This window comes from Sphaeramia orbicularis, chromosome 14 (genome assembly GCF_902148855.1).
Source record: "Sphaeramia orbicularis chromosome 14, fSphaOr1.1, whole genome shotgun sequence".
Classification (NCBI taxonomy): domain Eukaryota; kingdom Metazoa; phylum Chordata; class Actinopteri; order Kurtiformes; family Apogonidae; genus Sphaeramia; species Sphaeramia orbicularis.
Genome location: NC_043970.1, coordinates 11598337 through 11621798, shown reverse-complemented (window position 1 = coordinate 11621798; position 23462 = coordinate 11598337). Strand labels below are relative to the sequence as shown.

The 23462-nt window shown below is 39.2% G+C and overlaps 1 protein-coding gene across 1 annotated transcript; it reads left to right on the top strand.

Annotated features, from left to right (window-relative positions):
- Positions 1-1094: 1094 nt before the first annotated feature.
- On the top strand, positions 1095-22049 carry LOC115432487 (solute carrier family 22 member 5-like). Its single transcript, XM_030153349.1, has 11 exons — positions 1095-1423; positions 1656-1838; positions 11323-11426; positions 11846-12000; positions 12095-12266; positions 12679-12805; positions 14606-14700; positions 15012-15226; positions 17059-17241; positions 17365-17500; positions 17806-22049. The coding sequence occupies exons 1-11, from the start codon at positions 1217-1219 to the stop codon at positions 17864-17866; spliced, it is 1638 nt and encodes a 545-aa protein (XP_030009209.1). The 5' UTR covers positions 1095-1216; the 3' UTR covers positions 17867-22049.
- Positions 22050-23462: the final 1413 nt, after the last annotated feature.

The following is a 23462-nucleotide window of genomic DNA, read 5'->3' as shown; positions in this document are numbered from 1 at the left end:
ATTTATTCAAACTGTTTCTCTCTCACAGACACACACAGTAGGGTGTTTCAAAATAAAAGCCTTATTAAAATCTGATGGTGGTTTCAGCAGAGGGAGGGCTGATGTTCTGGAGGGATGAAAGTTTGGCGGACATGAAAGGGTGGGGGCTGGAGCTGGGCACAGAAAGGTTTGAGTGGAGCTGAGATGTTGACGGTGACAGGAGGCAGAATGAACAGCACAAGGTCCCGCCCACTACTGCTTGCAGCTTTAATGCTGGTTTCTGGGTCTCCAATGTACGGTTCTTGGGTGTGCACATTGAGGACGACCTGACCTGGAGCGCCAACACCAGATCCATCATCAAAAAGGCACAGCAGGGACTCTCTTTTCTGAGGATTCTTAGGAACAACCATCTCTCCCAGAAACTGCTTGTGTCTTTTTACTGAGGCTCCATAGAAATCATCTTGACATACTGTATCTGCTGTGGTTTTCAAGCTGTACGGCAGCGAACAGGAGGGCGCTCCAAAGGGTCATGGCCCAGAAGACCACCGGCTGTCCCCTTCCTTCCCTGGAGGATCTCTACAGTTCCCACTGTCTCAGGAAAACTCTGAATATCATCAGGGACGCAACCCACCCTGGTTTTTCGCTTTCCTGGTAGAAGTTTCTGGACATTAAAGGCCAGTACAAACCATCTAAAAAACCAGATTCTATCCAAAAGCCATAATTGTGCTGAACACTGCCGGACACTAATACAAGTGTACTATTGCCTAAATGTTGTCTGTGTGTATATGATGATGTTTTATTTGTTTTTTATACTTCCACTGACACTTTTTCTGTGCTGCACTTTGTGCTTTTTTAGATATTTTTGCTCTCCTGGGTTTTTTTGTTCTATTTTCAGTTTTTATACTTTTTTATATATTATTTATACTTCTATGGTATTTCATTATACCTGTACAATAACAATAAAGACATTCTATTCTATTCTATTCTATTCTATTCTATTCTATTCTATTCTATTCTATTCTATTCTATTCTATTCTATTCTATTCTATTTCCTTATGTCAAGTTCATCCCCAGGTGACTAGAAGGACAAGAAAAGAACAGGGCGTTGCTGGCAGGCAGCCAAACTTGTTGCTCACGGAATGTCAGCAAAGTCTAAACTGTAGACGGAAGACCTGTTTGCACATCATTGTACATTGTAAACACTGGATAAAGTTACAGGGACACAGAGCGTCTGACAATGAAGGAGTATAGTGAGGCGATAGCTTTTTTGGGACAGTGGGGACGTTTTCAGCAGATGGTCTTCTTCCTCCTTTGTGCCAGCATTATGCCCAATGGATCCGGCACTTTCAACCTTGTTTTTGTGGCTGATATTCCCCCTCATCACTGTTTTGTACCTGACGTCAACCTCACTGAAGACTGGCTCAAAGCAGCTATACCAGTACAGGTGAACAAATGACAGATGAGACTTTTATCTTTTAATCTTTCATGCTGGAATTTTTTTTTTTTTTTTTTTTGACTGGCCAGGGTGGTTAATGATTGGCTGTTCCAAAACATTACAAGATAACATGTTTTGTTTTCAGCGCTTCCATCCATGTTGTGGATGTGCAGTACCCATGATACAATGGTGTTTTAATGTCAGGAAGTTAATCAAACTTTGCATCTGTGTGACTGTTAAGGTGGTAAATGGGAGGCAGGAGCTGAGCAGATGCAGCAGATACAGGCTGGATGTGGTCAGAAATCTGTCTGCTCAGGGATACGTTCCTGGCAGAGACGTCAACCTCACTGATCTGGAGCAGGAGAGCTGTGTGGATGGATGGAGTTACAGCACAGACATCTACCAGTCCACCATAGTCTCAGAAGTAAGTTCAGTTACTACATATATCCAAGAACCATTTAATTAATCCCTCCTCAAATTGCAGTAGTTTAGTATTTACAGGCACTTAGTTGTTCTTCTAAATATATGCAGTTCTTGTGATTGCAAACATTTTTCTGTCATAGTCATGTTACCTCCGCCAAAGAGGTTATGTTTTTGTTGGCGTTGGTTTGTCTGTCTGTCTGTTTGTCTGTGTGCAAGATAACTCAAAAGTTATGGATGGATTTGGATGAAAATTTCAGGAAATGTTGATACTGGTACAAGGAACAAATGATAAAATTTTGGTGATGATGGGAGGGGGGGGCATTGATCTGCCGTGGCGGAGATCTGTGCTCTCCGAGTGCTTCTAGTTATTCCTGTAGCTGAAGGTTGGTTTTAAAGTACCAGACTAGTTGATAGATACTCATCATGCTTTAGATTTTGTTGTTTTAACCTTTTTATCTATATAATTGTGTGTCTTTCAGCCAGCACTGCTCAGTTATGGAAATCATAATCATCTGTATATTTTTCAATATCCAGATTCTGACTATTTAACATAATTCACTGAGACTGAATGAAACATCATACATTTCATGAAGCTTTAATCTAAAACTAACCTAAGGCATAAGCCACCATTTTAACTAAAAAAAAAGAGAGACGCAAACCTCAACAGTCAGTTGTTATACCTGCGATATGTTGATTGTTGATATGGTTTGTCAAACACACAAATACACTGTTCATAAAAAGCAACAATTTTGAGTGAAACTGGAATAACGTAGCTCTAACTAGGGCCAGTGTTGCATATGAAAATGAATTGAATCAGCATAGAAATGTGAATGAATCACAGTCTAACTTGTTACAGTATGGATTGAAATCCCACAAGAAAATACCTCCACAGTGGCAAAATACTTACAGTTAAAGTGTAACAGAACAAAAAATTCTACTGAATCGGGATAACTCAAATGATAATTTAGTTCAGATACAGGCAGTCGGATTAGACAGTGATCCTAACTCTACCGGTACCATAAAACCCTGATTCACGGGCATCAACATATGGCCACATGTAGTTACAGTTGAATGCAAAATTTGAGGCTTTTTTTATTTATTTATTTATTTATTTTCAGATTTAAAAATTAGGGAGAAATTTATTCATTTCATAAATTCAACCAAAGTAATAAAAAAGTAAGAAATACACTAGTATGCCAACCACAGAAGTTTGGACACTGTACACCCTCAGTACTTCATGAGATCTTCTCTTTCTAATATTTCACAGTTTGCAAATGCCTTTTGTAGTCAGTTAAAAGTCTTCCTGCATTTGGGATTTTCTCCTCTCAGATCTTTAGTTCAACAGTGGGATGAGCATGCACAGGGTTTTAAAAGCCCCACAAATGTTCAATGATGTTTAAGTCTGGGGAGTGTAACAGCCTTTCCAAAACCTTCAGCTTGAGTCTCTAGTCCATGATGGATTTACAAGTACTTTTCAAATCTTTATTCTGTTGTAGAATCCATTCTCTTTTGGTGTTCAAGTTTTTTTTTTTTTTTTTTTTTTTTTTTACAGAGACATGTGATGTTTCCTTCCCAACTTCCTGGTATTTTATGAAATCCATTACATGCAATATTTTTTGTGTCAATGGCTGCAACACAACTCCAAAGGATGATAGATCCATCCAAGTGTTTAACAGCTAACAAGGTTTTCTTTTCATGAAAGGTTCCTTTTTGTGCTCCAAACATACCTTTTGCTGGATGTGGCCACGTCTTTTGTAACGTCATCAGTCCATAGCGCTTCCTTCAAAAACATGTCAGGCTTTAATAGATATTCCATTGTGTACTTTTGACAGTGGAATTTGTCATGAAGATGGAGTAAGGTTTCCCATACAGATTCATCTATTGTGTAAGAACTGCTGTACAGTGGAATATGGTGCTCCACCACTCCTGAAATTGCTAAAACTTCCTGCAGGTTTTTTTTTTTTTTTTTTTTTTGCTGGCAATTTGGAATCGATCTACCATTCTGAACACTGGATTTCGCACTGTGAAACTGCAAACTTAAAATGCCTCACTGTCATCATGTAGCCACCCCCCTGAGGGCATCAACATTGTTCAGAATCTTAGAGGCAGTTGTACAGTGACTGCGACATGATGTATGCAAGACTGAGATCTGCCAGGGATTAAATTTTATTTCTTAAAGGGTTACCTCAGTGGACCTCACAACACCTCCATTATAATTATTATGATATTATGACACACCCATCACGCATGCATTGCTAGAATAAAATAGTTGTGTGTTTTTCAGAGCCATCAGCACAACTTAGGGCTCAGTGATTATCATTTAACCAAAAGGAATTCTTTGTCAAGGAAAATGTTGGAAATGTTTCAGCCAAATGTTCATTGCTAATGGTTTAAGGTTACCACTGTGCTGATATGTGTTGTTGTAGAAGAAATAGTCAGCTGAATGTCTAACTGGATTCTATTGTCACACAGTCAAGACTCCAGAAGATAAGGAGCATTCAGGTGCTTAAAAACTGTCAACGGGAAACAGCAGGGCCGTGCAAAGAGCTATAAAGGGGCAGGGGTTCAAACTTCCAGAAGGGCACATGAAAATGAATAACCACCAATTACATATAATTTGAAATGTTAAATAAATCATTAAACAAAGTATACATTTTGTGTGTGTGTGTGTGTGAGAGAGAGAGAGAGAGTTATGTAAATACCTATATACATTTTCTTTATTTCCTCCAAGTCCTTTCCACTCTTCATCCCTTTGAAACTGATCCTAACTGAACTTTTATATTTTCCCTTTTGATTTTTGACTCTTTTTGTTGTATTTATCTTCTTCTCTGGTTCTTTGTAACATATGCAAAAATAGAAATCTTGGTAACTATTTCTACTTGTTTTTGGTTCAGTAAAGGTTGAGATGTTGATTCACAACAGAAGTCTCCTGTTGGCCATGTCCCGAAAGACATCAGTTACCTCACTGTGATTGATTGGTACATCCTTTTCAATTGCTAGCAAAAGTAGGTCGGAAAGCCTATCTTCTCTGCATAGGCTACGGAGTTTGGTTTTCACCAACTTCAGCTTGGAAAATGATCTTTCCACTGTTGCTGTGGACATAGGTATTGTGGCATAAATCTTCATCGTTTCAGTCATATTGGGGAAAATCACATCCACATTATTTTCTTTGATTAAACAAAGTATTGCAGAGACACTGGGAGATTTCACTGTGAAAGAACTATGGAAAACCTTGAGTTCTGTCTGGACTTTTTCTGGGTCTTCCATATTATAAAACTCACAAAGTTTGTTTACAGCTAGGACAGATCCTGAAGTCACTGTTTTTGTTTTCCAGTTCTCTGGTATAGTTAAGGTGTGGAAAGCATTCAAAATGTCCCAAGTAGAACTGCCTTCTCCCTTAAAACGTCTCTGCATCTCTTGTGACATGGTGTCCACAAAAACATTAAACACGGTAGAAGTCTTGCACTGACAAAAAACTGTGGTCGGCAGTAGCTGCTGTGGGTGCAAAGAGAAGTTTTGCAGGCACTTTTCTTTTCCTATCCTGTCCAGGAATCTCTTGGGGTGGGTGGGGGCTAGGCCCACAAAAGATGCCTTCTCCACAGCAGTTTTGTATATTCCCTCAAACTCAGATGCAGATCTACAGAACAATAGCCTCTTCAAGACTCCATCTACTATTGTGTAGACTGTGGCCAGGTCAGTGTCTTTGCAATGCGTCGGACGCAACAGCAGTCACTTGAAAAATTGGACATGTGATTTCCATGCATAGGAAAAACTCAAAATTGATGCTTTTCAGAAGAATGGCTCCATGACCTGCTGAAGGGTCTGGGGGATGTTGGTGTGTCATTTCCTCTAAGAGATGAATAACCACTGGAAGGACCTTCCTCAGAGCCCTCAGAGAAGCTTCCCTGCAAGCCCATCTAGTATCGGACAGCTTCTGTAACTCAACAGGGCGCTGGTCAGGATGCAGTTTTTTTTGCATTTCCATAAATGCAGTGTGTCTTTTTGATGAGTTGGCAATGAAGCTGTAGAGTTTTTCAACTATATTAAAAAAGTGCTAAAATATATGCTTGATTTGGCACTTTCAAGCAAAACTAAATGAAGGCAGTGTGCCTTATAATGAACATATAATGCCTTAAGGTTGTGTTTCAGTATCCTTGCCTGAAGTCCACTGTACAGCCCACTCATATTCACAGCTCCATTGTAGCCCTGACCCCTGATGTTTTCAATTTTAAGCTGGTTTTCCTTCAGCACTTCCATGACCTTATTTTCTAGAGCTTCTCCAGTTGTTGAGTGAATGTCGCAAACCTGAATAAAATGCTCTTTTATTTGTGACTTGTGCACATATCGGATCACAAACGACGCCTGTTCAGTGTGTGACACATCAGTAGTTTCATCAATCAGAATAGAAAACAGTTCACTCTCTTCTATTTCTGCATGTATAGCTCTCCTTACTACTGTGGCCGAAGAACTAATAATATCATTCTGGCTCCTGTTGGACAGTAATGACACTGCTGGTCTTTTTTGTTTCTCCTGCCCTTCTTTTATAGCATCAAGGTGTAATTTAATGACACTATCAAATTTGCTCAGAAGATGAACAAGTTCAAGGAAATTGCCTCGATTTTGGCTTGATGCTTTTTCATCATCTCCCCGAAATGATAAGCCCTGTCTTGCCAGGTAAAGGACAATTGTAATCAACCTGGATAATATTTCTCGGTTTGTCTCTTTTTTTCTGTCTTTTGCCATTTGTGATGCAAGGTCACCAACTTGCAGAGCAGCCTCAAGTGATTTTTTTTTTTTAAAGTTGTGCCATCTCACCATGGCACACATATGGTCTTCTGATGCACTGTGCTCTTTGATCCTTTCTAGCGCTCTTTTCCATCTATTTAATCCAACAGTTTTCCAGGCTTTTTGACTCATATATTTTTCCTCATTTAAAAAGACACGACAGCTGAAGCAAAATATGGCACCAGTGCTGGGTGAATACTCCAACCATGGATTATTTTCATACCATTGCTTTTGAAATAACTTCCCCACATTATTCTTAGGAAAAGAGAGAACTGGTTGGCAGGGTCCATTGTTTACACACACCTGTATAAAAGCCTCATCATACTTTATGTTCTGTTGAAGGGCATGGGCAGGGTCAGTTGGGTGTTCAAGTCTAAGTAGATTTGAGAATGGATACTCTCTGGTGTCAGAATCTTTGTTCTGAGTTTTAACATTCTCCATGTATTCTGTTGACTGTAGCTCACTGTCTTCTATTATTTCTGTCTCATGGCTTGATGTCCCTTGCACACCTTCAGATTGTAGCTCACTGCCTTCTATTAAATCTGTCTGATGACTTAATGTCCCTTGCAAATTTTGAGGTGGCTCCATTTCCATCTCATCATCTGACCTATCACTTTCTTTTTGTTCATCTAGGTGTAAAAAGTATACAAATACATTTAAATCAGGCTACAACAGCTTAAACATAATTAATGTGTGTGAATGGTGTGCATAACGCCCATGAATAGTATGTAATGTTATTCCTTATATTGTGCTTACCTGTAGTACTTTTTTTCATCCAGTTTTTAAGGGATCCACTCCTTTTTGCAGCTTCAAGTAGCTCCTTTCTTTTTTGTTTAATGCGCCTTTCTTTGCGAGGCATCTTCAAATTAAATAACAAAACAATAAAATATATAAGATATACAACAAATACACTCACATACACACCATGCATGTCAAGTTATTTTATTATTCATGAGTGAATGTAAGGGGTGAGTGAGTGGTTGGTGGTGGGCAGATGTGGCTACAACAGTAGTTTTCCACCATTGTGTATAGAATGAACAGAAAATCCAATGAAAAGTGTCATTGAGTTTCCAAAAAAGATATATAATACTAATGCTACATCTTCATCATCATCATCATCATCATCATCATTATCATTATTATTACTATATTTATTATTAGTATTCAGTATTATTATTAGTATCATTATCAGTATTATTATCATTCAGTATTATCATTATTAGTATCATTATCAGTATTATCATTCAGTATTGTCATTATTAGTATCATTATCATTCAGTATTATCATTATCTAGGGATGCTCCGATCTATGTTTTTTCAATTTCGATCCGATCTGATATATTAATTTGGCTATTTCCCAATACTTTCCCGATACCCAATACTTAAGTAGACTACATAGCAAAAAATGTAAGTATAAAAAAAATGCATCACCTTTCAATTAAAGTGAATCAGTCTCACTGAGTGAGACTGATTAGCGACATTGGGCTAACTTCAGAGGACCATATGTCAGTAGTAAAACTCATAGCTTTAACATCGTTTAACTGCCCCATTAGCTGCAATGACACTCTTTTGTATAGTGTTGGTTAAGTAGTGTCTGTTAGGTATTTTCTACCGGGGATCAAATACCTTGGCTCAAGGTGTTCTATCAGGCTACGAAAGCCAACATTATCAACAACAGAGAGAGGTTGATTATCCAGTGCAATGAAATTTATCACCTTCTCTGTAATCCTTTGAGCCTTCAGACTGACTGTCGGAAGTTTTTCACGCCCCTTGAATGAATCGGTTGTCCTCTGCTGCGCTTGTTGTTGCTGTCTAGCTTGCTCCAGCTCCTCGTGTTCTTTCGCATGGCGTCTTCATAAATGCTTGGCCAAATTGGTGATATTAAATGTTGAAGGTTTTAGTCCACCCCTCGGAACATTGGCTTCACATATGTTGCACTTTGCCGTGGCACTTCTATGTGTCTCAAGTGAAAAGTACCTCCAAATTAAGGACGTGCTTTCTTCGTTTTTGCACGCAGCACATTTATGGCAACTAAGCGGATGTGACTTTCGCCTGTCTCAAAGAAGAAGAAGTCACTTCCGTCTAGTTGCTGCAAATGTGTGGACGCGGCCTCACTACTACTAAGCTGTTATTTTACTATTCCGATACTATTGTATCGGAAGGTAGATCGGCGACGTCATGTCATATTCAGATACTTTCCGATACTTAATTAATTTGATATCGGAGGCCCGATCCCGATACTGTATCAGGATCGGCGTATCTCTATCATTATCAGTATTATTATCATTCAGTATTATCATTATTTTCCAGACTCCACATTCCAAGCAAGTCCTTGGAAATACCTTGTTAAAATTATTTGAAAACTGTGGGCTGGCTGTTGCTTATTTTCATTCAATGAATTTCTATGACTAATTAGACTAGACTCACACTGCACCTATTCTGTGTATAGTAGGCTGCATTAGGCTACTGTAAAAGATGTGCATTTTCTACAATGTAAAATATATATCTCACAGTCTCAAAAGTGAGGACTGTTACAATGTGTTATAATTTTGCAGCTAAAACTCAACAGTTTATGGAAATAAAACATAAGCAAATATGTGTGACTGCTTCAGTGAGGACTCAGACTCAGGTGGGCACCCAGCTGTTAGAGTGTGCTAGTCTGTGAGCTCATTCCGTGACGTGACGATGATATTGAATTATTTACTCACTTACGATCGGTTTTTGGCCCCAAAACTACAGTTGTTGAAGAATAGGACCAGGACCAAAAGCGACAAGTGAATGTTTTGGGCAGATAGCGGGGTGGACTCTCATGTACCTTGAATCACGGCGCTTCCCTCCTCCTCACTGATTCTCCAGACCGCATTACATGTGTGCGTGTGTGTGTTGCAAGCAAGGTGCACAGGGAGAAGGGGATGGGTCGTGACAGAGATGAAAGGGCACCATGACCAGGTCAAGTAACAGCCAAATTAAGCCACTCTTAACATTTATTATCATTGATCAAAATTGTTAGTCACGAACATTTTACTCATGCAGTTTTTTGAAAAAAAAAAAAAAAAAAAAAAAAAAAACAGTAAAAAGGGCACTTGTAGGCAGAGGATCAAAGTGGCAGGGGCTCAAGCCCCCCCGGCCCCCTGCTTTGCACGTGCCAGGGAAACAGTTTTTGTTATTTTACTTTTGAGCCCCACCATGCATGAAAGACATTAGGACAATAAGTACACGATTTTTAACTGACACAGGCTACAGCTTTCCAGTGCCCCATAAATGAGGAAAATTCACATCAGCAAATGGAAGACAATGTTTGGGTGAAAAGGTAAAGCTAGAACTGACATGGGTCAAACTGAGGTCTGGCAGGATGGGTTCAGATCTGTATATCCCTACACATTCAAGGTGTCGTATGTACTTGCAATAATAATAATAATACATTTTATTTGGTAGCGCCTTTCAAGTCACCCAAGGTCACTTTACAGACGATAAAAAGCATAAAATAACAACATCAAACATAATTAAAACATCAACCTAAAAACAAATGTGGTGTACAGTGTCCAGTCAAAGTAAATATGCCAGTTTGAACAGATGGGTTTTGAGTTTGGTTTTAAATGTTGTGATGGAGTCTGACTGTCTTATGTGTGGGGGGAGGGAGTTCCACAGTTTGGGTGCTGAGCAGCTGAAGCCTCGGGCGCCCGTGGTGCTGAGGTGAGGTCTAGGATGGTGAGTAGTCCAGTGGCGGTTGAGTGGAGGGTGCAGGAGGGGCTGTATTCTTGGAGGAGGTTGCAGAGATAAGTGGGGGCTAGATGGTGGAGAGCCTTGTATGTGAGGAGGAGGTTTTTGTAATGGATGCGGTATTGAACCAGGAGCCAGTGAAGTTGGATGGGAATGGGGGTGATGTGGTCAGATGATTTGGTGTGGGTGATGATCCGAGTGGCCGAGTTCTGAATGATTTGCAGTCTGTTGATGAGTTTGGTGGGGAGTCCGGTAAGGAGGGTGCTGCAATAGTCAATGCAGGAAGTAATAACAAGTGAGTGAACCAGGATTTCAGTGCTAGACTGGGACAATGATGGGCGGAGTCTGGAGATGTTGCGATGGTGAAAGAAGGCAGTCTGGGTGATGTTTTGAACGTGAGCTGTAAATGAGAGTGTGCTGTCCAGTGTGACACCGATTGGCTTGAGGCTCTTGACTTGGGGGGAGAAGGGGACAGGGAATCCGTCGATAGTGATGGGTGGGGCTGAGGTGTGTCATGATTTGATGAGGGTGAATTTGGAGCTGATGAGCAGGGCCTCAGTTTTTATTGCCATTTAGCTTGTACTAATTTGTACTAATACAAACTTGTCTGGGGTGAAAAGATGATGATCAGATGTGTTTTCATCATAAATCATGTAGCTCATGTCAGTAGGAGAGAGACATCATAGTGTTTTCTCCAACATGTAGGTTTTTATGCTTTTGCTTATAACTGTTGTGTTGTACAGGGGTTCAACACAAGCAATAATAAAAGAGTGACTTGACCAAATTTTACATTCTTCTTATTCATCAATCTCATTCCTTTACCCTTTTGTTTGTCATCAGCTTTTCTGTATCCGTCTTTTATATGTTATTGTGGGAATTCACTGGCAGAGAGAATTATTGATGCATTAAATAAATAAAGTATTACTAATATAGATATTCCTTGGTCAGTTTTTCCACTTGTTAATATGTTGATATTTCAGTTTGACCTCGTCTGCAGTGAGGAGTGGAAGCAGCCATTCACCATCACAGTGTTCAATGTGGGAGTTATTTTGGGATCCTTCTTTGCTGGACAGCTTTCAGACAGGTACTGAGGACACAAGCCTAATGGGTTTGGAAAAATACCTTCTAACCTGTCTTTCTTGACACAGTTCCCTTTCACTGTAATGAAAGTAAACATAGTAAATACTTTTAGGTCTTGAACTTCAGGTGTCCATGGCACATCTCTTTATACATCTATTAAAAAAAACTGACACAATTTTAGTGGCTGAAGGTCAAAGGTCAAGGTCACTGAGCACAGTATCTCAACACTTTGAGGGAGTTTCTTCAACAGTTCATTTGGACTCAGTGATGACATGATTAGAGTTTGAGGGCCAAAGGTCAAGATTGATGTGACCTCTGAAAAGACATTTTTCATCATGACTTTTGTGTGTTACGGTATAGAAAAGGTATTTTTTACATGAGTTTTTTCTTAGATTTTACTTGATATTCTTTTCTTTGCCCTAGATTTGGAAGAAAACCTGTACTTTTTGCAACCATGGCAGTTCAGACAGTATTTGGCTTCATACAAGCCTTCTCCACCTCATGGATCATGTTCCTCATCTTCCTCCTCATCGGAGGTTTGGGACAGATGTCCAACTATTTAGCTGCTTTATTGCTAGGTACATTTACAACATTTTATATGAGAAATTGTTTCTGAATCAACCTTTTCTTTTGTTTTAATGTATATGACAGCATTTCTTTCTCTCTGTGCAGGTGCTGAAATTCTGACTAGCAATGTGCGTGTCCTGTACTCATCTCTGGGCACAAATTTTGCTTTTGCCTTTGGCTACATGATGTTGGCTCTCTTTGCTTACTTTTTAAGGGACTGGAAATCTCTACTGCTGGGTTTGTCTTTGCCTACCCTAGTCTACATCCCACTCTGGTGGTGAGTTGGTGTCATTACAAGAAATCATCTGTTTTCAGTTCTGGAATTACCATCCATGTATTTTTCTCCTTGAGCTTTTAGTATACTACTGTTTCTACTCACAGGAAAATATTATGTAAGGCTGAAACCAACATATTAAAACTTGCACTGTGATTGTCTTGTAGTGAGGACTAATTTCACTGCTTATGAACTTTTGTCCAGGAGTAGGTGTACAGTGCATAACTCCTAGTTTTTACTGTATGGCACACTGTTGAAAATCACAAATGACCTAAATCTGGGTGAATAACATCAGGTAGTACAGCAGTACAAAGTGATGATTCTGGCATTTTGACAAAACCTCTGGAAAAATAAAAAAAAAAAAAAAAATCAAACATTTGTTCTGTTTTCTTCATTTTGCTGTGTGATGACACAGGTTGATCCCAGAGTCTCCTCGCTGGTTGCTGTCTCAGGGAAGAGTGGATGAAGCTGAGGCCATAGTGAGAAAAGCTGCAAAGTGGAACAAAGTTCAGGCTCCACAGTTAATCTTTGAAGAATATAATGTAAGTCTGGTTTGACATACTTTACACCTGCAGGAGCCAAAACAGGCATGACCTGATACTGTCATGTGTGAGAACAGCTGGTAATTACAGCTGTCAGTGGGGTGTTTAACCCTCATGCAAAACTCTGTCACAGGGAACGTTTTCTGCCCAAATGGGTTGAATTCTTGTTCCTGTTAGACCACTTGAATTGTAATATTCTGAAGGGTACTTATGGATGGTTTTGCTTAGTGACACCAAACCACAAAAAAACAAACAAAATAATGATAGAAATAAAAATAGTATATATTTTATTAAATCATTGCACCTTTAAGACCGTGAGACTAAAGAAATGAAGAAACCCTTGCACAGTGTAAATTTAGTCTCTCATTTTCAGTAAATCTTTAAAACACAATTTTTTTTTTTTTTTCTCCTAAATCTTGTAAAAGATTGACCTCTTCAAAAGAGATCAAGGAAAATTAAGATCTTGAGACTGAAAAGCTTGAATCCTGAGTAAGACTGGGCCTTTGATTTCACCTTAATGCTTAATCCTTAAAATCTTACATAATAGAATATTCCTTCAGTTTGACTTTATCTTTTAACAGAAACATCATCAGGTCATTTGAAGTTTCACCTATTTAAAGGCACATTTGAATAAAAACCCTATGTCTCCCAGTGGCTGACTTATCCTAGAAGTGTTTTGTACATCATCCTATGTGTTTTGGGGATTCTAGAATAAAAGAGACAGAAACAAAGTGGTCTTACCTAGAACCACTATGAGGTCATTTTGAACTCCTTGCTGCTAATGCAAAAATGGTAAATAAACTGCATTTATACAGCCATATACATTATATAGTCAGTCAGACTCAAAACTCAAAAGCACTTATATTTAGTTGAAATGCTTTATAACTGTCAGTCAGGCTTTGTCAGTGCTGCAGGACATAGATGATGGTAAGTCTGACCAAACACATTGTGCATCAGTTGCCGGCTACCTGTATGTGGTCAGTGTGTTGTCAAGGTCTTCAGTGTTTGTGTTGGTTGTGAATAAGCTTTGTGTCAGAATTTGGATCTGTTTCTTTTGAATATTTTTGAATGCATAGTAATAATATCTCATGAGAGCAAAAGACTGCTATTATTGTAAAGTTCTAGGTGGTACTGCATTGTTGGCCTTTGTAGTGTTAAAGGTGCAGTGCTAGATAGTCTGTTAGCTTCAATTGGCAAACATTCCATAAGGATCTTTCATTATATTGTATTTAATTAGTCTGAGAGGACAGGAGACTTCTGCATATATTCCTTTCCTGTGTTGTCAAGTTGCAGAAAATCTGTGCTGTGACACAGTTGTTAAGATAATCATAGGTATTTTCAGGCAGGCAAGGAAGATTAGATACATGACTGACAGCTGTGATAACCAACCACTGATTAGAATCTATCAGATGCCGTTCTAATGCTCTACTCTGTCTCAACATGGACACATGGAAGAATGGCTTCACTTTTCTACAATGACATGAAATGACTCTAGCTTCATCTGCAGTTATATTTAGTTTTTTTTATATGGACTGAGAGGAGAAACCCATAGAAGAATGGGGTATGCATTTTTTCCTACTGATTTCGGCTCCTGGTGCTTCATGTAAAATAATACTGTATACAGCAAATGATGCAAAAACAACAGCGGAAACTACACTTTAAATTCAGCCCACTTATCTACCTTGCACTACTATAAAGTGTGTATAGGCAAACATAGAACTCAGTTATAGGACAATCCTCTGCAAACAATTTCTTCCATGGTAATTCTTGTTTTCTAAGAGCGAGATTTGTATTTTGCAGGAAAACAAGACAAAGTCAAAGAAGCACCCCACCATTTTAGACCTGGTGAGGACCTGCGACCTAAGAACCATCACGTTTGTTGTCTGTCTGGTGTGGTGAGTAACCAGCCTGAGAAAAACGCTGACTAATAGATGTGACAGATCAACAACCTAACAACACATGGACTGTTAATCTATGTACAAAACACAACTAAACAAAGAGGATCTGTGGTCATTGCACGTAAAGCCATAAGAAGTGAAAGTTTTATAACTATCATCATTCAGGATTTTTACAAAGAAGGGAGTCACTTCACTTCTGTTTATCAAATTTCTTTCACTGATATACATCATATGCATTAATATAGACATGAGTGTTTTTGCATATTCCTGTTCAAATATCTGTACAATGTCTGTCCTTGTCTTCCTAGGCTGGTTAACACCATTGGCTACATTGCTCTTTCCTACAACACGTCTCAACTCCATGAAGATCCATTTATCAGCTGTTTCCTCTCAGCGCTTGTAGAGTTGCCAGCATATGTGTCCATGTGGCTCGCACTGCGATACCTTCCACGCCAAGCGTGCGTCATTGGGTGTTTGCTTCTAGCAGCAGCGTCACTCTACCTCGTTCCACTGATGCCACAAAGCAAGTAGACGAATACACACAGTTAAAGCAGAAAGATATCTGTTGGGAAAAATATCATTCAAAGCACAAATTCTAACTAACATTTGCCGTTTTAAATTGTTGTCTCCTCATCACTGCTCCTATTTCCTGGTTGATAAGTGAGATAACATTTCAATATCTTCTTGATTCAATTATCTTTTTAATACAAAACTTAGAGTTGAATTGAATTGAATTGAGTTGAATTGAATAGCAAATCTGTAAAATATACGATCTAAAATAGGAAATTTAATTTATAAAACAAGGTGTAGGAAAAAAGCAACAAGATGCATTTTACTTGAGCTTAATGCACTGGAGACTAATAATGTCTTTGTGGCAGAATTGTCCCTGAGTGGGGGTGGGGGCCATCAGTGGCCATGTTTGTTTACAATTGTTACAGTCCAGGGGAAAGAAAAACTGCTTATGAGTCTTGTAGTGTGTGACTTGTTTGATCTACAGTGCCGCCCAGAGGGTAGCAGATCCAACAGGTGACTGGCTGGATTGTGAGGGGTCTTTGGTGATGTTTTTTGTCCTGGTGAGGCAGCGAGTTGTAGATATTTTGTCCAGAGAGAGCAGGGGAAAGCCAAAGATCTTTTGTGCTGTAGAGATTATTCTTTAAAGAGCGTTTCTGTCCTCTGGTGGAGCCAGTATACCACACACAAACAGTATGTGAGGACGAGGGTTACCAGCAGTTTTTTCTCCAGGTTGTTTTTCCTCAGGACCTGGAGGAAGTGCAGCTGCTGCTGAGTGTTCTTCACTCGACTCGACTCAGGTACCAGGCACTATTCCTGGAGACTGTTTCCGTTCCAGGATACTACCGACTGTAGAGTACCTGAACGTCATAGTGATGTGGAGCATTACTTCCGTGTCATCTGCTCAGAGAGTTGCTGATAAACTTGCATGTTGTCTTGTCAAGCTCATGCTGAATTTTTACATTGGCCACTAAAGACTGAATCTCATGCGGCGTTCTAGGTGCACCATTGCATATTAATGGGTGTAGTCAAGATTCTGTGACAATTAAAAAGCAACTCTCATGAAAAAGCCGGGTGTGGGTCATGTATTCTTCAAGCTCATCCATTTTGTTGGTGATGGACCTGACCTGTTGGTGAGGAATAATGATAGTAACAGGGGCTTGTACAGTTGTTTCCTTAGCTTATTTAACAATCCACAGAGCCCTCGGTGGTCTCGCCATCTGTAGTGGGATGTTTTGCATCTATGAAAAGTTCTATGTGACTACAGTATTTGGCTGCAGTCCAAAAGTACTGTGTATATCTGAGTTTTTACCCCTTGGCCAACTTCTAGCTAAAGTGGTATTGTAATTGTTTTGTCGCCTGTCCGTCTGTCTGTCCATTCAATGTCACAATGCAATTGCATTATCTAAAGAATGCACTGAGAGATCTGCATCAAATTTATACTGTAGATGCATCTTGGCATGGAGCTCTGTGGTTAAACAGAAGTTGTTGCAACACATGCATAAATGAATCCCACACGCTAATCAGCTCTAGTCAGCTGAACTGGAAATATGGGATCCCCAGTGAGTACTCCAATCTTGGCTCCAATGAAAATTTCAGCTTTGGGTCACTTTGGACTGCACTAAAGTTTTTTTCCAGGTTTTAAAGTAACCAGAATTTTGATCACTTAGAATTACAACCACAACACTGGTGGGATATTCCTGATATGATAATAATAATAATAATAATAATAATAATAATAATAATAATAATAATAATAATAATAATAATAATAATAATGATTGGTAAAGGTGTCATAAGAAACTTTGTGTGATATGATACTATTTCATATTGTTTGATCTTCAGGTTTACCAAATCTAAAGGTTGTCCTGGAGCTTCTGGGGAAGTATGCATTTACCAGTGGTACCGTCTTGATGTTCGTCTACTCATCAGAACTTTACCCAACAGTACTCAGGAACACAGCGTCTGGGACTGGCAATACAGTGGCCAGAATGGGCAACTTAACAGGACCACTTTTGTTGAAATTGAGTCAGTATCCTGGACTTATTATTATGAATACTACTGATATTTTTTGTGTCAGGCACATAGTGCTGAATATTGACATGTTTCTCTCTTTTGTCCTTAAATACTTCACCGTCTTCCCCTTTTTAGGTGTGTTCATGAAGTATCTGCCTCATATTACCCTTGGGTCTATGGCTGTTGTCTCTGCCATTGCTGCTGTTGTCCTTCCAGAAAGTTTTGGACGACCCCTCCCTGACACTATTCAGCAGATGCCAACAGTAAAAGTGTAAGAAATATGCCTATTAGCAAAGCTTCTTCAGTTCCAGCCTTTTTCAAAAAATTTTTTTCAACCAAAACAATTATGACCTTTGCATTAGAAGGCGATAATAGGTAGGATAAGTACAAAATATAATATCTGTATGTGCTTGGATGCTTGGATTGCGTCATATGGTTTAGTATAGTATAGCATAGTAATGTTTATGCTAGTTCTGCTACTTCTCTTCACTAAGATAAAGATCTTTGTTTATGCCTTTACACTCTCTCTCTCTCTCTCTCTCTCTCTCTCTCTCTCTCTCTCTCTCTCTCTCATAGGTTGAAGTGTCCTTGCATCAGTAATAAAGAACACAAAAGAAATGTGGACAGTCCACTATGATAATCCAATGCAAAAAACATAACAAAAACTGCCTCCTGTTTTACATTCTCAAAGAGAACCGAGCCAAAGGAGTATCACATTCTTCCTGTAATGCTGACACAAGGATGTGAGTCTGTATTTAAGCAAACAGAGACTTGATTTTTTTCTTTTGCTTTTATAAGATTATCATAATAGAACACATTACAGTTCAGACTTGTCTAGACTAGTTGCTGATTGTGACGCACCGCCCTCAGCGGTGCTAGTAATTTATGTTAGTTGGTTTTGTTCATTTCCTGTTTTATTTTGGTGAGGGTTTTTGTTCGCTTGTGTGCACTGTGTCTGTCTTGTCTGCGTCCTCCCTGATTCACTTGATTGTCTGCACCTGGGGCTCATTATCTCTCTACCCTTTATATACCCTCCTCTCTCTGTGTCTGTTATCAGTGTGTCTTTCATGTTTTGTCAAGACAAGACCACCCTCGACCTTCTCTTGTTCACCAGACTTGCTTTGTTACATTTTGTAAGTTTATTGATTTCACATTTTGTGAAGATCTTTTTGTTATATTTTTGATACCTCAAATGAGAAGATTTTTGTGCTAGATTTTTGATACCACGTTCGTGAAGACTTTTTTGTTAGAATTTTAATACCTTGTTCGAGAAGATCTGTTTGTTAATTTTTTGATTCTATGCTTGTGAAGAACCTTTTGTTAGAATTTTTTGATTCCTCGACTGAGAAGATTTTTGTGTTAACTTTGATTCCACTATTGTGAAGATACTTTTGTTCCCTTCTTTTTGAGTAGTAAATACTCAAACTAAGTTTACACTGTCTCTGTCTCGTGCATTTGGGTCCAAGCCTTGTGATTTCGTAATAGCTGATATCTGACAGGTTTATTACTGTATATGGAAAACTGAAAGACTTTATAGCTCTTAAAATTAACATCTGGAAAGTTCAACACTGTCAGATTTTTAGATATTGAGTAGATATATATAGGTTAATGCAGGTTCACGAACAACTATTTAAATGTGTTTGCCAGCACCCTATACATTTCTTGGTCAAAAAAACCCAAAACAAAACAACACCACACACTAACAACCTTTACCCAGACTTTCACCAAAAATTGCATGAATTGTTGGCCAAGACCTTGGTGGGAGAGTTGGACCACTGTATGAAGTTTTCTCCAGCACATTCTTCAAAGTCTTTGTGGTGGCCAATTCATGTGTGAAAATTTCATGTTGCAATATAACTCACATTATTATCTCATTTGGAAACTCTCTGGCAGTCTCACTTATTTTGCCAATCCTAATACATTCAGAACCTAGTATTAGCATTTAGCAGCCATTAAAGGCACTCAGGGCAGATCCAGATCTTCATCAGTACCTTGGTCAAATACACTAACAAAGCACTTGTGCTTCATGAATCACTCTTTCACAATTTGAGCCTGAGGAATCCTGGTACTGTTATCTTGGAATATGCCTGTGTCATCTGCGAAGAAACAAACCCACTGATGTTCAGACCTGGTTGTTCAGTATATTCAGGTTCAGCTGACCTCATTTTATGGACACATAACAATGTTAAACCAAGACCTGACCACCTGAAACAACCACAGATCATAACACTGCCCCCACAGGCTTGTACTAGTTGGTATTAGGCATGATCCTGATGCACCCATCACTGTGGAACAGAGTCGATCTGGACTCATCAGACCACATAACCTTTTTCCACTGAAACACAGTCCAGTGTTTATGCACCCTATCAAACTGTTGTTTCAGCAATGCATCAGTTGGTCTTAAAGCACTTGTTTCAGCTGAAATATATTAATAACTGTAGTATCTATGTAATAAAAGGATCTGAACTATTTATTTAGTTAAATCCAGGTAGATTCCTTTCCTGGTATAGAGCCCCACTCACCTGGAGCAGGAGAATTTTACACATGCTGCACATTTTAGACATGTACTGTAGAGAATAAGGTAAATAATGTAAAGAGATACTATTTAAAGAAGGCCCTGCATGTGTCTTTCATGGAAGAAGGCCCTGCTGATGATACTGCAGGCGCAAGCTTTTGTAAACAATGGTGAAAGGAGGATTCTCTGCCGGTTGTGGTATGAAGTTCCTTGACCCGGCTGTTGACCCTGCAAACCATGATAGCCTTGGTAAGCCTGGTTGGTGCTGGCTTAATAATTTCTGGGCAGTATGCCCAGACCAACTAGTGAAACATTCGGCACAGCTGCGCCACTTCAATAAAAGAAGAACCAAAACAACTTAAAAGAAGAACCAAAAACAACTGATAAGAAAAACCAAAACAACTGATGAGATGACCAAAAGTAACCTTAAGTGTGTAGGCAGCAAGTAGGGTAAATGGCACAGATGGGCCTGACCAAAGATGGTTTTAAAAAGGGAAGCTTCCGGGGGTAATAGGAACCGAGGGGTGGTTTCTGCCAGTGGAAAAGTACCCCGAAGTTTCTAGAATGCTGGAAAAAGGGAATTTTGGGAGGAGCAACCCGGGGTTTTGCGGGAAATCACGCCCCGAGCCCTGAAACAAGGTATAAAAAATGGGGAATTTTCGGCTACCCTTCAGACCATTCCTAGGTGTGTCTCCGTGTGTTTTGCCTTGCTTTTGCAAATAAACACATGTACGGCTCTGAAGACAGACTGGTTCGGCTCATCATTGTCTCTGACGAAGTTCTTCCCTGATCAACACTTAGACAGAAGTCGGCAGTTTAAAGTAGGCGGGGAAAAAGGCGCAGACCTCCAATCGAGTCTCGTCAGTACCAGTCCACTGTTGTCTCTGAAGTGAGGTTGAGGTAATAGTAGTAACGACAAATAGTAGGAAACACCATTACAAATATAATGGTTACTGTAGTAGAAAAGAAAGTTATACAATGTAGGTTGTCTAAGAGGAAACACAAAAATGGAAGAAAATGCACTACTGTATGATTGGTGGATATGAATCAAGTTCTTTTATTTATGTACTGTACACAAGTACTTGTATATACTCAGATTCCACGATGTGTCAGAGGAAAATATTGTATTGTACTTTTCAGTTATACAGTATTTGTCTGACAGTTGGAGTAGCCGTTCACATTACAGTTTTTCATCTTATTTCTGTCCAGTGATACTTGTCTTCATATTTGCTTATTTTTGTGTTGAATGTTGAATGTTTGTGATAAAACAAAGGATGAATAGTTATAAATAAATATTTTCATAAGTTTGTTTTGGATTCATCTTTACAGGGTAGCTAACTTTCTCACTTTTTCTGAAGGCCAGAAAAGTAACTTTCTTACCCCAGACACATACAGTATGTACATATTGTACAAGTGAGTCAGATTTTTTAAATCAGTATTTACAAAATGTGTCCAGAATTTATTTATGTTAAATAGCTGCACCTATACATACTATATTCTGTAACAGGATATTTCTTCATGTATATGTGATGGTGTATTTATTACATAATTTAATTGTTGTGCTCTTTACACCACAAGCTGCTGCTATGGACACTGAGTAAAACTGAACTGCCAATTTTGTAAATATTCTGCCAAATTGTGAAAGAGAAATGTGTGTATATAAGTGGGCGGGAGGATGGGTGAATGCATAAGTGTGTTAATTTTTAATTGCTCTGTTTTGGATCCTGGAGAAACGCTCTGTCATCTCGTCTGCACTACTGTTGTATGTACAACAAAATGACAGTAAAAGTTGATTTGATTTAATTTGACATATTTATATTAAACAAACCCAAGCAGTGTTTAAACACAGAATTATATAAACTACAAAATGTAACAAATGATTTTCATCATGCAATGACAACCATATTCCTAATAATGTGCTGTTTTTTTATAATAATACATTCCATTGTGCAAAAGTTGTTCAAACCTGGGAGTTGCACTTTTGTATCACACACAATAACACAGTGTATTATGTACAAACCAACCAAGCTGGATGTTTTGATCTGTACACATTATATTTTACCATCTTGTCAAATATTACACATTTAAACATTACATGTTACATTTTACGGTGTTTTGACTGACTGATTTTATAAGCTTTGAATAAATGCAGTTGCAATAAGGAAAATTCAACCCCTCACTGTCATGTCTGCTCCAAGACTGTGTCTGTCTTTTCTGTTTTGTCTGTCATTTCCTGTTTTATTTTGTTAAGTTTCCCTCATGTGTCTTGTCTGGTGTCTTTACTTCCCTTCGTTGATTGTTTCACCTGTGCTGATTACCTGACTCCTCCCTGATTGTCTCCACCTGTGTCCAATTGTCTTCCCGCCCTCTTGTGTATTTAAACCCTGTGTCTTCCCCTGTTTGTTTGCCAGTTTGTGTTCTACCTTTGTGTACTCACTTACCAGCGGTTTTGGATGCCTGTCAGTCTGTCTGCCCGTCTTGACCCGTTTTGCCTTCCGACCACCGATTCTGCCTGTTCCTTGTCTGCCTGCTCGTTTGGTTCTGACCTGGTTCGTTCATCCAATGTCTGATTCTCCCTTATCCCTGAATACGTCAGCCTCCAACATGTTACCCTGTGTTCTGACCCTCGCCTGGACTCTGACCGTGAGTAGCCTTCTCCACATGTCCCGTTGCCTCTTTATCTGCCCTCCTGTGTATGACCTGGCTTGTTTTTTGACTACCCTTTGCTTTGTCCTAGTCGGTTTGCTGTTGGGAGTCCTCCGGCTCGGCCGTGCTGACTGCCCGCATTCCCTGCTCACAGCCTGGACGACGAGTCCCGATTCACACGCCTTCACAGATGTGCTGACCATTCAAAGCTGTGTTTTTTTTTTTCTACTGTGCTTGTGTTAAATAAACACTCTCAACTGGTCATCTGCGTTTTGGTCTTGCATTTGGGTTCAGCCCTTGTACTAGTCTCATCACTCACCTCTCAAGACTTGGATGGAGATTGGTGATAATAAATTACATAGAACCTCATTAAACATAAACATTTATTGATACATATTTCAATTAGCAGCAGAAGTTGACTTATCAAGTTCAATTGATTGGTACGAGCTGTATTTCCATTAAACCTCCACAGTTCCACTGTTGAACTTAACCCTTTCATGCATTGCAGCCACGTCAGTGGACAGCTAGTCCACAGCTGTTCTCTTGTATAGTCATGCGTGTTGTTGTTTTAGTTGCATATCAGCCAACACAGTGGACGCATGTGCATCATTGCACGCACTGCAATTCATATAATTACTGTAACTCTGCTACTCTTGATAAACCTGATCTGCAGTAACGTTTTTTAGTATAAATCAATTATTAGACTGTAATTAAGGGTGGGGTCCAAGATGTTTTCCTGGAGCATTTTTTACTATATTGCTTAAAATCCCCTTCACACCTCGATTACAACTAATTAATTAAATGCTCTAACACAAAAAATAAAAACAAAAAGTCACCTGTGGAACGGACAGGACTGAAAAAACACCATCCAATCATTTTGAGCACCCAGTCGAAATGATTGAATGGTGATATGTCTATCAAACTGAACTGCTATTTGTCCCTCCCCCCCTCTGTGCGTACCCTTCTTCCTGCATGAATCGTGCGTTCTCAGAGGCTTGGAGCACTTGTTCAGGAAACAAAGCCAGAACCAGAGCTTGGCTATATTAGCAATATTAGGATGGAAAGTTCATCG